Raw genomic sequence first — 17,235 nt, forward strand, 5'->3', positions numbered from 1 at the left:
AAAACTCTGACTGGACTCACTTTCCAAGATGGCTCCCTCTTTTATACAGCTTCCTTTCCTGTGCTCCCCTGATCTATGTCCTCCACCCACACCCACTACATGGTTCCCCCTCACTTGGTTCCCCTCCACTCCAGCCAGGGACCAGGGACTGTGCTTTCCCTTAGGAGCAATCTCGCCCTACTGAAGTGGACGTGTTGGATGTAGGTGTTAGGGTCCCGGGCATCACTCTATCCTTACCTGAGAGTGGGATACCACACCTCTGGCTGAGATGCAGTACCTCTGTGGCGACTGAACCCTCAGGGGTGCCACAGCTCCATCATGGACAGATCTGGCGTAGCTGTCATGGCTCCATCATGGACAGATCTGGGGAACTGTCATGGCTCCATCATGGACAGATCTGGAGTAGCTGTCATGGCTCCATCATGGACAGATCTGGCGTAGCTGTCATGGCTCCATCATGGACAGATCTGGCATAACTGTCATGGCTCCATTATGGACTTATCTGATATATCTGCAACAGCTCCGTTATGATTAGAAGCTTATAGGGACAAGGTCTAAAACCATTTTAATTAGACATGAGATCACTTGGTCTCAGAAGCTTAAGTTAATAGGATCTCTCATTTTTCTTCATTTGGTAAAATAAGATAATAATAAATAGATAATATAGATACATTACTAAAGGACACACAAGGTAAAAGGTAGGTTAGATTTTTTACCAGTCATTGTGGTAACAGACTTCAGCAGCTAAATGATAACTGTTGTGCTCAGTAGAAGAATGCTAAATGATTTAAGACAGGGATCAGTTTTGCGATGGTGCAGAAATACTCTGTGACACGTCTATCTCTGATTGCCTCCAGTATCTAATTAAAATGTCCAGAGCAGAGTACAGGTGATTAAATAAGATGAGTTCACAGATGGGGAGGGGACCGGTCAGATAATTAGCATCTTACCTGAGAGGAGGCAGATACTAATTATAAGTGAGGAGAAACCTTGCTGGAGCAGTGTTTATTCGGATGAAGTGCGGATGCAGAGAAGTGATAATGAACCCTGCGCTGATAAGATCCTGCCTCTTACTATGAGAAAGATTAGCCGGAATGGTGGACGAATGTGAAATGTTATATCAGAAATGATGTGGCTCATAAGTTCTACACGATGGGGTCAGACGTTTACTCCGGGCCAGGTGACAATCTACATTTGGCAATTTCTAGTAGTCAGCCAACTAACTCCTAGGTAAAATATCAAGCTTCTTACAGACCATGGAGCCATGCACCATTTGTCTTCTTCCAATCAGAGAGACTAAGGTCCGATTACTCACAATGTAAATCATTTTGGAAAGTTGTAAAAATTTCAGCATAAAGTTTACAACATTTGGCATTTTCACAACAGTTTTGTCAAGCTCTGCCAAACTGGGCAAAACTGGGGTGATACGGAAGCAAGGCGGGGGCATGAAGACACAGCTTGTCTAATTCACGGCTAGCGATGGCATTCCTTACACCACAAATCTTACTCCAGTCTCAAAATGGAGTAAGATTTGTGGTGAGGCGCAGACAGAGGCATACACCACTTAGCATCTTGCCTGATTTATTAAGAGGCGTGCACCTCACCCTCCACCCTGCCCCTTCATCAAGACCGAAAATTTGACCATGTTAAAGTCCACTTTCATGGCCACTCCCATCTTTTAACATCCTTCTAAATCTAAGGAGGTGGTATACTGAATTTCTAACTGCTTACCTGCACAGACAACCCATAATACACGTGTCTGAAATTGCCCATATACCATTACTCATTTACATAACAATCCATAAAAAGAAAAAAGAATCTATACAGGATACACACGGATACATGGGTTGCAGTTGGTTTTGAACCTGAGGGAGTCTAACAGCCACTTTACGCCATGAGGAGAGACAAGGATTTGTAATAGATCCACTACAACATATGCCTGCCTTATACTTGTATTATAATACTATTATTTTATCTGACAGTGATATGACTGTGACAAGGTCACCTTCGTATGATGGGAAACTTTATATTTCTTATATATTGATGTATGGAGTGCCGAGGTTCTTTTTGCAATTGAGATTACTCTTTTCTTCAGAGCACCCAAATAGACCAGTGAGCGACCCCTCTCTTTTTTCTATTAATCATTTTTGGGATCCCGCTCCTGGAGCATTGCAGCAGGTACATGTTCACACTACTAGAAGTTTGACAGCCTTTTTTCTGACCATGTGTCCCTCCCATTCAGTCACAGGTGGTTTTAACTAGCTCTACCAGCCCATACATTGTAGGTTAAAAGCCCAAGCAGAGACATATTGTCCATACAGGCTTACAGCCCAAGAGTGGCATATCCAGTGGTAGCGTAGCGTAGCGTAGTTTCCCATCATACGAAGGTGACCTTGTCGTGGTTGATGGGCACACATAAATTGGCCAAATTATGCGCAAAAAACCTTCATTTTTCATAGTGACATTAGTCTAGATATAATATTTCTTATATATTCATGTATGGAGTGCCGAAGTTCTTTTTGCTATTGAGATTACTCTTTTCTTCAGAGCACCCGAATAGACCAGTGAGCGACCCCTCTCTTTTTTCTAGTGATATGACTGTGGTTATCAGACTTCAGCTGCGACATTATTGTGTTCATCATCCCTTCTCTGTACAATCACTGTGTGCAATAACCCTTTCCCATTGGCACATTATGTAGCATCTATCCACTGTGGCATAACCATTAAAGGGGGTTTCCAGGCACAAAAAAAGTACACAAACAAAAAATGATCTGGCTCTCCCTGTGATGACTACCCAAACCCCTGTTAACTTTATTTTTGTGTTTAAGCTCCCCTTCACCCCCCTGCAGCCAAGGCTGAACATACTGAACTTCCTGCCAGCTCTCCCTCTTTGCCTCTAAACTACACTTCCAAGAGGCAAAGCTGTATCTGTCCCACAGTTCACATACTCCCACCCTCAGTGCCTGCCCAATCCACCTACAAAGCACCATCCTGAGACTCCTATACAGTCTCAAGATGGATTAATTACTGCCCACACAGTTTCTCCTTTCTGACATTCCTCCCACTTTTTCTAGTATGTGACAATAATGTTAGATGTGCTCACACTGACACCACACAGGCTCAGTCCACTGAAGGAGAACAGTATGTCATAAAATGTATGTATTTATTATATTGTTATCTAGCACTCTGAAATCCCAGCACCATCCACCACTACTTATTCTCTGTGGAGCCGGCACGGTTTCCATGGCTTCTGCCCTCCCACTGGGTACACATTTCATATCTCTCCCCCCATTATTACATCACCATTCAGAGCACACTGCTATAAGAGCTGCTGGCTGAGTGCTGCCTCCTGCAAGCCCGGCTGTGCTTGATTGACAACCTAACTTCAAAGCACAGACAGGAAATCTCTGTACTCTGTGCTTTGAATGGACTGTAGGAAGAAGTAAGGAGCTGGGGGCACATAACCTTTCAGGAACAGAGCAGAAAACGCATTTTAACTGTGACATCCCTGTTTTTATTATCCCTTTCATAGATATTACGTGCACTATCTAGGTTTTCTGACATCACTGTGTGCATTCTCAGGGATGTGTGCCATCTTGTTGGTTCATTGCCGCCTTTGCAACATTAGAGGATGCCAGTATTATGAACTGCACATAAAGGGGGCCAATGTTACAGATTTTCCACTTAGGTAAAACACTACTATTCGACTCACATGATATAAGAGAAGTACCTATACACATTAGAACTAATTAATATCTGGTTTATAATGGCTCATGAATGGAAAAAACATTCACAAGTCAATATAATATTTAGGAAATTGTCCTTCATTGCAACTAAATCCCAATGATAGAGCATTTACAGCAAGCAGAGTCAAAATGAACCATTTTGTAGATAAATAATCCTGAATAGACAATTTTTTTTTCTGAAAATCATTTCATTTCAATGTGGGAGGACCTTCAGCTGAGTTTTAGTTCTAGGAGGATTTTAATATCTAAATAAATTATACCATTCTGTTATGAAGTTTAATATGCAAATTGTCTCTTCAGACAGGAAGAGGACTAGAAATCTAGCGCCAACTATTGGAAGCAGCTACTTGTAGTACTCTTCCTCTCTGAAGAGACAATTTGAACATTCAATTCCCCAGAGGAGCATGCATGGCCTATAAGTCTCCTCACTCTGACATGCCAGGCTTGGCTTGTCACTCTCCACAAGGAGAACCGTTACCCCTTAAACCCCTGTTCTGAAGTTTCAAACCTATAGCAAGTTTTCTTGCTTGCAGTATTAATTTATGCATGCTAGATTACAACCTAAAATGTAATGGAAATTTATGAATGCAGTTTAGTAAATGTGCACAAAAAATCCCCACATATCTCCCATTATCGCAGTGCAATGAAAGCTGCGCTGCCAGCTGATGGCTGCCCTCATTCCCAGCCCCTTCCAAGGTGACTGCACAGCTGGATTTTAACTTTGCATACAAAACATGGCAGTCATTTTCAAAAACTTGATTTGTGTTGTGAAACATTAGGTAATTACTGTATATATCATTTTTATACACCGAGAGCACCATACAGCGTCAGCCATAGTTACAACAGATTTTTTTTTCTTAAAAGACTGGAAACAAAGCATATTTTCCTTCATTACAGTCCCAGTACGTTTCACAAGGTGTTGATACATATATCAGCCTCTCACAAACGGGGAAGGTGTCGCCTCTGGTTTTCTCGCTCGTTTTCAGCAGAGTCATCTGCTTTTAGTTTTCCCTCCAGCATACCAGCATTTCGGGAAGCGTCAGAAATGCTGTGACTGAGATCTGGCATGTAGCTAGCAGCGCTGTGCCTGGATTACGCCAGAGACACACGGCTTCGTGCTCCATGCTAGTAAAAAAGTGGGTTATTTTTTCACAAAGAACTTATGGAAATAAAGAAAAAAAAAAATTAAAATGCTTATTTTAACTCCAAAAGACCATGCCTCGTGAAAGAATTCCATTTGCTATTTGTATGAAATGAATGACAAAAACGCTGTTATGTTTTATGTATGTTCAAATGTAGGCAAAATTCTGGGATTAGGCTTTCAAAAAAAATAAAATAAAAAATATACATACATACACACATATATATATATATATATATATATACACATATATATTTATATAGACACATATATACAGTTGTGCTCAAAAGTTTACACACCCCGGCAGAATTGTTCCTTTCTTGGCCTTGTTTCAGAGAATATGAATGATAACAAAAAAACTTTTTCTCCACTCATGATTAATGGTTGGGTGAAGCCATTTATTGTCAAACTACTGTGTTTTCTCTTTTTAAATCCTAATGACAACCAAAAACATCCAAATGACCCTGATCAAAAGTTCACATACCCTGGTGATTTTGGTCTGATAACATGCACAGAATTTGACACAAATGGGTTTGAATGGCTACTAAAGGTAACATCGTTTCGGGGTACAGCCCCTCGTCAGTGCAAAGTGTTAGATCTGATTTGGCTGGGGTGAGAGGCTAAGACTGGGATCTAAGAGGTAGGCTTTCTCCTTGTAGAGCGTGACATGCCAGGCCTGGCGCGCCATTATGAGGAGACCTAAACGCCTTGCCTGTAATATAACTGATCCAAAACGGCAACCAACATACTACACTAGTTCATGACATGGTCTGTCAAAATGATAGAGCATATTCTAAAAGTGTCCAGTAAGGTGCAAAAAGTGTACAATATAACTGTATAACTTAATCACTTACACATAGTTAAAAAATACAAATGGGGGTGCGAGTTACAGTTGAAAACAGAGCACAAGCCACACAACAGCTGCAAACACTACCTACTTAAACGTAGTTCTAGCTAGTCCATCAAAATAAAATTGTATATGGTATATAAGCTAATTACCGTATATTTAATGACATGATAAGACAATTGCTTGAGCAAAAATATAGATTGCTCTGAGCAGCTTAATCAAATACAGTTTAACAGCATGTCACTAAAGGTTTATCATCAGGAGTTTATGACAAAGCTTTTGGGAGGTGAAACGTGCAGTAAGATGTCTGTGGCTCCTTATGTTTATTTTTCCCATCATGTCAAAAGGAATATGTGATGATTTGGATCTGTACTACTGCACAGGTTATATAGTGATACACATGAGTATCATTGGCCTCAGCACTTGTCACTTATCCATGATGTATCTTGGGATATTGTAGGATGTCTTAGACAATTGCATTTGATCAAGCTGCTTAATGTTATCTACATTTTTGCTCTAGAATTGTCTTGGCATGTACCACTATTTATTAGAGTTGCATATAGTAAATTACCTATTTTGATGGACGAAATATAACTGTATGTGGAGTAGATAGTGTTTGGGGTGTTGTGCTCCCATTAATTACTTAAAGGGTTTGTCCAATCCTGGACAACCCAGCTTGGATAAAATAAAAACATTGTATACTGACCTCCTGCAGCAGCACCGCTGCTCCCGGACAGTGGAGTGACTTGTATCACGTGCAAGCTGGGGTCAATCAGCAGCCGCACTTTGGCTGCATCTCATCAATATTCTGTTAAAGCGGACATCCGCTATGACAAAGTAGTAAAAACTATGGCTGACGACAGGCCACTCATTAGCTGAAGCCAGCACATGACACAAGCCATGTCACTCTCCATGAACAGCGGCACCAACATCACTGGAATGCTGTTGCCGTGGGAGAGGAGTATTGATTGTTTTCATTTTAATAGGGTCCTGAAATGAATAAGCTGGGGTTGATTCTGCAGTGGACAAACCCATTAATTGTAAGGCGTATATTTTTTATACTGTATAATAAAATACTTTAAAAATTATTTTGAATTAGAACGGCATTGGTTCCTCTTCTCGGTTTCTGAGGGATAGAATTCTGAAGATTTTTATTATATATGGCAAAAATGTCTAAGTTGGGAAATATGAAATTTAAATTTTTGATTCCTAAATCCCATGTGAATAGAACCAAAAGACCTACAGATCCATAAAGGATCGAGGAGTAACAACCACTATATTATAAACATACATAAAACATAAGAATAAGAGGGGAAACGCGCGTCGGGGTATGGGCGGGTGATCCTCTTTTTCCATTTTGGGTAAGTGATTCACTGTACTCAAATGTTGTCTCCGTATATGCGGTACCACTGCACAATCCTTTGCCTTCAATGGTAGCACTGTGGATCTGAGCATGAGATCTCTTACACATTTTTACATGCTCTATATTGCTCTCTCCTAGCACTGACTTGTTGACATATGTCCTCTAAGCCTGAATTAATATTTCTATAGGTATTACACTGTATGACAGATCTTTGTACCCACATTACACTGGCACTTTATACATACCTCCTATGCAATTGCCACTTTGATTTTGTATACGATGCAGGACGTTGTATAATTATTTTGTATATGCCTTACTCATAGTCTTTCAATTGGTAGTGGCAGGCTGAGTACATCCCACTTTTAGGGATTTTCTATATATATTTTTGATCTAACCATGCCATGTACATTATATACAATTTTTCCGCATCTTTTTGTGTACTGGCATTTCAGGCATAGCAATTAATGTCTCCCTACTTCCTTGGGGATCATTCCTCTCTTGTAGCTTACTTGTGCTATTATTCGTTGTGACCTTCTTACCGAAATATATTTTAAGAAATGTTTTTATGTGTAGAGTATTCAAAATGTTACATATATATCTTCAGTTCACTCTTTTTGGTGATCCTACACTCCACTAGTTTACTCCACTTCCTCTCTAGTTATTCAGTGATTGTATAGGAGTACATCAACCATTATTACCATTATGACACATTGTGAGGGAACATCATACTAGTGAGATGTGTTCCCAGCCCAACGTAATACATATTTGTGCTTTGTCTTTTCTTTGTAAAACATAAGAACAACAGAAGATGTGATAAAACCACAAAATACACAATATCTACCTCTTCTTTCTCCCAGCCAGCAATCCAATGCAGATGCCGCAGAGGTCTTCTCAGCCTCTACAATGGGCCAGCACATGACTCTTTCAGCTATTTGCCAAAAGACTGGCTTCACCACTTAGTGATGGAAGCCATGACTGCACATGACTTCTGAGGCTACTGATTAGCTGCAGTGGTCACATGCCGGGCACTTGTCAACAAAGACTGGGAGGAGCACCACAGCTTCTGCAGGGAAGAAGAGGCAAAGTGTAGTTCATTTTGCTATGTTATCACATCTGTTGATGTTTTTATTTATTTTTTTAAAGGTGAAAAATCCCTTTAAGATGTCTTTACATATTTCTATAATCAAACAGACCCCATTTAAATATCCAATAAGTCACTTTAATTAGAGAATGTTCAATTAAGAACTCTGACTTAAACATATATACAACCAAAAATGCAGAAATTTGGATCTGATGGCTTATAATGCTCACACATTGACACATTGTATCCTGCCTGCGTCCCTTCATCAGCTACATATACATTCTTGTTCCTCACATGGGGTCTAAGTTACTATCCAGCCATTTTAAGGGCGGAAGAAACGTCCAGGGACAAAAACTGTGAAGAGCCTTTGTGTTCTTCATACAATACTACACTGCTCAAAAAATAAAGGGAACACTCAAATAACACATCCTAGATCTGAATGAATGAAATATTCTCATTGAATACTTTGTTCTGTACAAAGTTGAATGTGCTGACAACAAAACCACACAAAAATCATCAATGGAAATCAAATTTATTAACCAATGGAGGCCTGGATTTGGAGTCACCCCCAAAATTAAAGTGGAAAAACACACTACAGGCTGATCCAACTTTGATGTAATTTCCTTAAAACAAGTCAAAATGAGGCTCAGTATTATGTGTGGCCTCCACGTGCCTGTATGACTTCCCTACAATGCCTGGGTATGCTCCTGATGAGGTTGCGGATGGTCTCCTGTGGATCTCCTCCCAGACCGGGACTAAAGCATCCGCCAACTCCTGGACAGTCTGTGGTGGTTGGTGGATGGAGCGAGACATGATGTCCCAGATGTGCTCAATCGGATTCAGGTCTGGGGAACGGGCGGGCCAGTCCATAGCTTCAATGCCTTCATCTTGCAGGAACTGCTGACACACTCCAGCCACATTAGGTCTGGCATTGTCCTGCATTAGGAGGAACCCAGGGCCAACGGCATCAGCATATGGTCTCACAAGGGGTCTGAGGATCCCATCTCGGTACCTAATGGCACTCAGGCTACCTCTGGCGAGCATATGGAGGGCTGTACGGCTCTCCAAAGAAATGCCACCCCTCACCATTACTGACCCACTGCCAAACCGGTCATGCTGAAGGATGTTGCAGGCAGAAGATCGCTCTCCACGGCGTCTCCAGACTCTGTCGCGTCTGTCACATGTGCTCAGTGTGAACCTGCTTTCATCTCTGAAGAGCACAGGGCACCAGTGGCGACTTTGCCAATCCTGGTGTTCTGTGGCAAATGCAAAGCGTCCTGCACGGTGTAGGGCTGTGAGCACAACCCCCATCTGTGGACGTTGGGTCCTCATACCACTCTCATGGAGTCGGTTTCTAACCGTTTGTGCAGACACATGCACATTTGTGGCCTGCTGGAGGTCATTTTGCAGGGCTCTGGCAGTGCTCCTCCTGTTCCTCCTTGCACAAAGGCGGAGGTAGCGGTTCTGCTGCTGTGTTGTTGCCCTCCTACGGCCCCCTCCACGTCTCCTGGTGTACTGGCCTGTCTCCTGGTAGCGCCTCCAGCCTCTGGACACTACGCTGACAGACACAGCAAACCTTCTTGCCACAGCTCGCATTGATGTGCCACCCTGGATGAGCTGCACTACCTGAGCAACTTCTGTGGGTTGTAGAGTCCGTCTCATGCTACCACGAGTGTGAAAGCACAACCAACATTCAAAAGTGACCAAAACATCAGCCAGAAAGCATTGGTACCGAGATGTGGTCTGTGGTCCCCACCTGCAAAACCACTCCTTTATTGAGGGTGTCTTGATAAATGCCAATAATTTCCATCTATTGTCTATTCCATTTGCACAACAGCATGTGAAATTGATTGTCAATCAGTGTTGCTTCCTAAGTGGACAGTTTGATTTCACAGAAGTTTGATTTACTTGGAGTTATATTCTGTTGTTTAAGTGTTCCCTTTATTTTTTTGAGCAGTGTATTTGTAGCAATATATGGAGAGTGTGAGATTTCTGGTGACGGGTGTAATGTAATTACATTGCAGCGATTCTGTATTCTCTTGTCACACTGTACTCTAATCTGTTCTTAGCCCATAGATGAGCCAGTATTTCCCTACTGTACCCAAGGTCTAACAAATCCCAGGTGCAAAAGCACAGCGGCAAACAAAAACAATGTGAGACTAAAAAACAAGTTTGCTAGTTTGGAATAAATGATCTTTCTCTGTATTTTAGCAATTAATAATAGTATTATTCCAAAAGTGTACATACAATTTATAGTACATGTATTAACCTGCTGTACATAGCAGAGGAACTTTACCCCATTCAACAGTTCTCAGTGGCAGTCACTGTGACAATACTCACAGTGCAGGTATAATACACAGTGATGTCACAGGACAGGTATAATACACAGTGATGTCACAGGACAGGTATAATACACAGTGATGTCACAGGACAGGTATAATACACAGTGATGTCACAGGACAGGTATAATACACAGTGATGTCACAGTGCAGGTATAATACACAGTGATGTCACAGGACAGGTATAATACACAGTGATGTCACAGTGCAGGTATAATACACAGTGATGTCACAGGACAGGTATAATACACAGTGATGTCACAGGACAGGTATAATACACAGTGATGTCACAGTGCAGATATAATACACAGTGATGTGACACTACAGACAGGCTGTGTGCCCACTATGCGTTTTTCAAGCGTTTTCGCAGCGGAATTTCCGCAGCGAAAACGCTTAAAAAACGCTTGGTAATACCTGCCGCATGGTCCCCAATGATAATTCACATGGGCTGTGGACATGCTGCGGAAATTTCCACTGCGGATTATCATTGCGGAAAAATCCGCAGCATGTCCATTAATTTTGCGTAATTGCGGCGTTTTTGCCGCCATTGACTTGCATTGAATCGCTTAATATCCGCATGACTACATGTGCATATGCGGATATTAAGCGATTCAATGTGCGGATGGTACCGGGGTCTGGAGAATAGGAGACTCTCATCCAGACCCGGATACCATAGAACCTGTAAAAAAAAGAATTTAAAATAAAAAATATACATTATACTCACCTTCCGATATCCCCCTGTCTCCTGTACGGTGCGTCCTGGCTCCCCGGCGGCTCGCGATGGTTTAAAAGAACCTTCCATGACGCCATTTAGTCATGTGACAGGTCACGCGACCATCGATGTCAGCGGTAGCGTGACCTGTCACATGACTAAAAGACGTCATGGAAGGTCCTTTTACACCACCGCGAGCCACCCAACACACCGGACACACCGGAGAAGGAGACCGGGGGCCATCAGAAGGTGAGTATAATGGGTTTTATTCTTTTTTTTAACTACTAATTTGGTCACACTATATAAATCCATGCCGGTTGCATGGATTTATATAGTGTGACCAAGTTGTCAAGAACTTTTCCAAGTGATGCTAAAATAGCTTGGAAAAGCGCATGAAAACCCGCATGCAGAAATGCATGTGAAGAAAACTTCACATCCGCACGTCCCTGGCAGGAAAAACGCATGTAAAATCTGCATGTGTTTTTCCTGCCAGGGAGATGCAGAAAAAATCTGCGGCATTTCTGCATTGTGGGCACTTAGCCAAATAATAACTACAGTGAACAAACTGTGATCTGCATCTTACAGGTATAATAAAAAGTGATGCAACACTACAGATATAGTAAATATGCGAAAACACTGATACGCATACAGGTGCATCTCACTAAATTAGAATATCATCAAAAAGTTAATTTATTTCAGTTCTTCAATACAAAAAGTGAAAGTCATATATTATATAGAGTCATTACAAACAGAGTGATCTATTTCATGTGTTTATTTCAGTTAATGTTGAGGATTATGGCTTACAGCCAATGAAATCACAAAAGTCATTATCTCAGTAAAGGCAAAGGCTTCCTACATGTTGAAAAGGGTCCCTTAGTCTGTTTCAGTAGGCTCCACAATCATGGGGAAGACTGCTGACTTGACAGATGACCAGAAGGCAGTCATTGACACACTCCACAAGGTCCTGGAGTCTGGAGAAAGAGTGGAGAGGCCACAATCCAAGCTGCTTGAGGTCTAGTGTGAAGTTTCCACAATCAGTGATGGTTTGGGGAGCCATGTCATCTGCTGGTGTAGGTCCACTGTGTTTTATCAAGACCAAAGTCAGCGCAGCCGTTTACCAGGAAATTTTAGAGCACTTCATGCTTCCCTCTGCCGACAAGCTTTTTGGAGATGGAAATATCATTCTCCAGCAGGACTTGGCACCTGTCCACACTGCCAAAAGTACCAACACCTGGTTTACAAACAACAGTATCACTGTGCTTGATTGGCCAGCAAACTCGCCTGACCTTAACCCCAGAGAATCTATGGGGTATTGTCAAGAGGAAGATGAGAGACACCAGACCCAACAATGCAGACGAGCTGAAGACTGCTATCAAAGCAACCTGGGCTTCCATATCACCTCAGCCATGCCACAGGCCTTTAAAAACAGGGTGGCACATGTTAAGGAGTGGAAACTCCTAAACCCTTCATCCATTTTTAATGTGGATACCCTCAAATGAAAGCTGAAAGTCTGAACTTCAACTGCATCTGAATTGTTTTGTTTAAAATTCATTGTGGTAATGTCTAGAACCAAAATTAGAAAAATGTTGTCTCTGTCCAAATATATATGGACCTAACTGTACATTTCAGTAGGCCAACATTTCTGATTTTAAAATCATTTTTCTAGCTGTTGTTATAAAGTATTCTAATTTACTGAGATGATGACTTTTGTGTTTTCATTGGCTGTAAGCCATAATCATCAACATTAACAGAAATAAACACTTGATATAGATCACTCTGTAATGGCTCTATATAATATATGACTTTCACTTTTTGTATTGAAGAACTGAAATAAATTAACTTTTTGATGATATTCTAATTTAGTGAGAAGCACCTGTAGTACAGGCATTATAAGCACTCAGCCCGTCTCCCCACTGCCCTACAGACGATGAGTGACTACCACCTCATTGGCAGCTTTAGTCACATCCATGTTGGCAATATCCCAATACGCATGAAGTCAATCTTTTTCTACTGGACCTTTACCAGCTTTAATATGGTTACTTTGGTGTCTCACAATTGGGTATAGTACATGCCAATTTTTTTCTATAAATAATTCATAGAAACTGCCAGGGAAATGTAGCTACAGAGCCCAACGCTGGGATCCATCTGACATAGAGATCGATTCCAAATAGGCAAAGATGAGATGAGAGTAAGAATAAACCTTTTTGTCTGCACCCTCTCTAATGGGGGCCGGAATCCTCCATCTGCACAATACTCTTTATTTTGTAACCCCGTGAGCCCTCTTGTAGGGGGATCAGATAGTTTCCAGTAAGGTGGAATATCAGACCGCACAGCACAAATCAGATGTCTGCGTCTAAGTAGCAAATTCTTCTGCGGCTTCTCTCAGAGGGCAGTGTGCATGGGGAGGAGCGCCGAGCTGTCTGAAACATTCAGCTCCGGCAACCAATTTACCTCCACTACTTTGTACATACCAACATTTTTAAAAAGTACCTTCATTTATCTTTTATTTGTCCCCTGAACCCAGTAAAACATTAAAAATGAGTACAAAAGAAGTCAGGATGATAAACCAAATATTGGTTCAACCAAAAAAAGGCCTGTGCAGCATGTTCTCTTCTGTCAAAACCACCTCCCTAGTTGTGCCTCACTAAGGCCTCACATCTTCAGAAGCATTGATCTAAATAGCAGAAATGCTGGAGTAGTAAGCCAGAGGGATGTGGAGCTAGCAGCTGACAGCCGCGCAACAGCTCTGTGGCTACTAGTAAAGCTGGTTAAACTACAGAAACGCCATTAAAGGGTTTGTACCAGGACAGCAAGCTATCCCCTTAATGCATAGGATAGATGAGAACTTAATGATCACCGGGGAGCCATATGTTGGTCTCCCAACCAATTCTGAGAACGGAGCTCTGCAGTTTCCCGTCTACATGGAGTAGCAGTCGATGGAGCGCACCACCACGCTCCGTTGCACTCGGGTATCTCTAGCAGTCCCATAGACAATGAGTACAGTGGTGATGGAGCACTGCTGAGGCCTGTTCTCGGGGTCGGTAGGGAGGCTTACTGGTGTGACCCCCAGCGATCAGAAAGTTTTCACATCCTTTAGGCAGGTGATAATTTGTTATCTTTGTACATACCTAACTAATGGCAGTCTATACTTTAAAAATACAATTCAGGATACAGTCTGCAGAAAAGCTACACTGTATCAGAGATTCTTACAACTTCCTTTGTATATGTACAGTACAGACCAAAAGTTTGGACACACCTTCTCATTTAAAGATTTTTCTGTATTTTCATGACTTTGAAAATTGTACATTCACACTGAAGGCATCAAAACTATGAATTAACACATGTGGAATTATATACTTAACAAAAAAGTGTGAAACAACTGAAAATATGTCTTATATTCTTGGTTCTTCAAAGTAGCCACCTTTTGCTTTGATGACTGCTTTGCACACTCTTGGCATTCTCTTGATGAGCTTCAAGAGGTAGTCACCGGAAATGGCTTTCACTTCACAGGTGTGCCCTGTCAGGTTTAATAAGTGGGATTTCTTGCATTATAAATGGGGTTGGGACCATCAGTTGTGTTGTGCAGAAGTCAGGTGGACACACAGCTGATAGTCCAACTGAATAGACTGTTATAATTTGTATTATGGCAAGAAAAAAGCAGGTAAGTAAAGAAAAACGAGTGGCCATCATTACTTTAAGAAATGAAGGTTAGTCAGTTCGAAAAATTGGGCAAACTTTGAAAGTGTCTCCAAGTGCAGTTGCAAAAACCATCAAGCACTACAAAGAAACTGGCTCACATGAGGACCGCCCCAGGAAAGGAAGACCAAGAGTCACCTCTGCTTCTGAGATAAGTTTATCCGAGTCACCAGCCTCAGAAATCGCAGGTTAACAGAAGCTCAGATTAGAGACCAGGTCAATGCCACACAGAGTTCTAGCAGCAGACACATCTCTACAACAACTGTTAAGAGGAGACTTTGTGCAGCAGGCCTTCATGGTAAAATAGCTGCTAGGAAACCACTGCTAAGGACAGGCAACAAGCAGAAGAGACTTGTTTGGGCTAAAGAACACAAGGAATGGACATTAGACCAGTGGAAATCTGTGCTTTGGTCTGATGATTCCAAATTTGAGATCTTTGGTTCCAACCACCATGTCTTTGTGCGAATCAGAAAAGGTGAACGGATGGACTCTACATGCCTGGTTCCCACCGTGAAGCATGGAGGAGGAGGTGTGATGGTGTGAGGGTGCTTTGCTGGTGACACTGTTGGGGATTTATTCAAAATTGAAGGCATACTGAACCAGCATGGCTACCACAGCATCTTGCAGCGGCATGCTATTCCATCCGGTTTGCGTTTAATTGGACCATCATTTATTCTTCAACAGGACAATGACCTCAAACACACCTCCAGGCTGTGTAAGGGCTATTTGACCAAGAAGGAGAGTGATGGGGTGCTACGCCAGATGACCTGGCCTCCACAGTTACCAGACCTGAACCCAATCGAGATGGTTTGGGGTGAGCTGGACCGCAGAGTGAAGGCAAAAGGGCCAACAAGTGCTAAGCATCTCTGGAAACTCCTTCAAGATTGTTGGAAGACCATTTCCGGTGACTACCTCTTGAAGCTCATCAAGAGAATACCAAGAGTGTGCAAAGCAGTCATCAAAGCAAAAGGTGGCTACTTTGAAGAACCTAGAATATAAGACATATTTTCAGTTGTTTCACACTTTTTTGTTAAGTATATAATTCCACATGTGTTAATTTATAGTTTTGATGCCTTCAGTGTGAATGTACAATTTTCATAGTCATGAAAATACAGAAAAATCTATAAATGAGAAGGTGTGTCCAAACTTTTGGTCTGTACTGTATATTGGTGAACTGTAGATTATAAATCGGTCTTGGCACCTCTAAACATAAGGTACACATTGAAATCACCTATCCTGTGACGGAGCTCAGCCAGTAACTTGATGCATATTTACTAACATTTACATTGGAACATTCAAGCCTGGGAATGACCCCAAAAGGAACATTTAGGTGGGCTTTGCACAAATTGTTAGCAAACATTGTCTCTCCAAAATTGGGACAACTGGCAAGCATTCATGATACAATAGCTGAAAAGAAATTGTAAAATGGCAATCCTGACATAAATTAAAAGGATAATCACATATTCCTACACTCATGAAACCTTTATAGGAAACCAAAGATGATCAGGCTACAATGGAAATCCACAATTTATGTGATTAGTTGGGTTAAACTATAAAAAAATTCCACCTTTTATTCTTTCCTATCATGAGTTGGGCTTACATGTCAGTAACATTTCTAGTGTTAGAAAATAATAGTCGCTAGTTGCTACAATGTAGAAGCCATCCTGTAACAGTGAATATGAGGCCTATAGAAGACATGCAAACACGTCATGACAGCAGAGTTTCCTTTCAACTATCTACTGGTTACAGGAACACTTACCACATCACTCGGTAGAGCAGTTAGGTCGTTAAAAGGAGTTTCCAATGAATTTGTGTCCACATTTAGTAATACCACATCATCCAGAGATCTACTTCTCACCCTCTGAAAAATACATGAAAAAAATAGGATAAAAAACTATAATAAAGTATTAGGGTGAGACCACACGGTGCAGCTGCCTGCGTGAATGAAACTCTGCCCAGCTTAGGCCATGCAGCCAGAAGCTCCGTGTGGTCTCACCCTTAGAACAATTTGTTCTTAAGATTTGCATATATCAATATTTTTAATTATAGGCTTTGCTATGAAAAACAGTAACCAATCCCCAGTACATTGTTCAATTTTTCTGATTTCTAAAGCAAAATTTCAAAGCATATAGTTCTATGGGCATATATCCTAACTACAATATAACAGATATTAAGGAGCTTATGTTTAATAAATCAGACAAGACCTCAGTATAGAGCCAACATCGAACATGGTCTTTTAGGAAAAGGATTTTAGTCAGTAATCCTTTTGCATTTGCATTAAGTATGTGGTCAATGATTTTTACTTCTATG

At 41.4% G+C, this 17,235-nt stretch overlaps 1 protein-coding gene across 5 annotated transcripts in view; it reads right to left on the reverse strand.

Moving 5' to 3' along the window:
* The window catches only part of DENND1B (DENN domain containing 1B), a 252,584-nt gene that overhangs the window by 53,592 nt on the left and 181,757 nt on the right, over positions 1-17,235 (reverse strand). For all 5 annotated transcript variants that reach the window (XM_073642869.1, XM_073642870.1, XM_073642868.1 and 2 more), the window contains one exon: positions 16,685-16,786. In XM_073642869.1, coding sequence (XP_073498970.1) covers positions 16,685-16,786 — 102 coding nt within the window. The remainder of the gene's footprint in view (positions 1-16,684; positions 16,787-17,235) is intronic.

Source organism: Phyllobates terribilis, unplaced genomic scaffold (assembly GCF_046119375.1).
Source record: "Phyllobates terribilis strain yellow unplaced genomic scaffold, ASM4611937v1 Scaffold_8__6_contigs__length_399053987, whole genome shotgun sequence".
Classification (NCBI taxonomy): Eukaryota; Metazoa; Chordata; class Amphibia; order Anura; family Dendrobatidae; genus Phyllobates; species Phyllobates terribilis.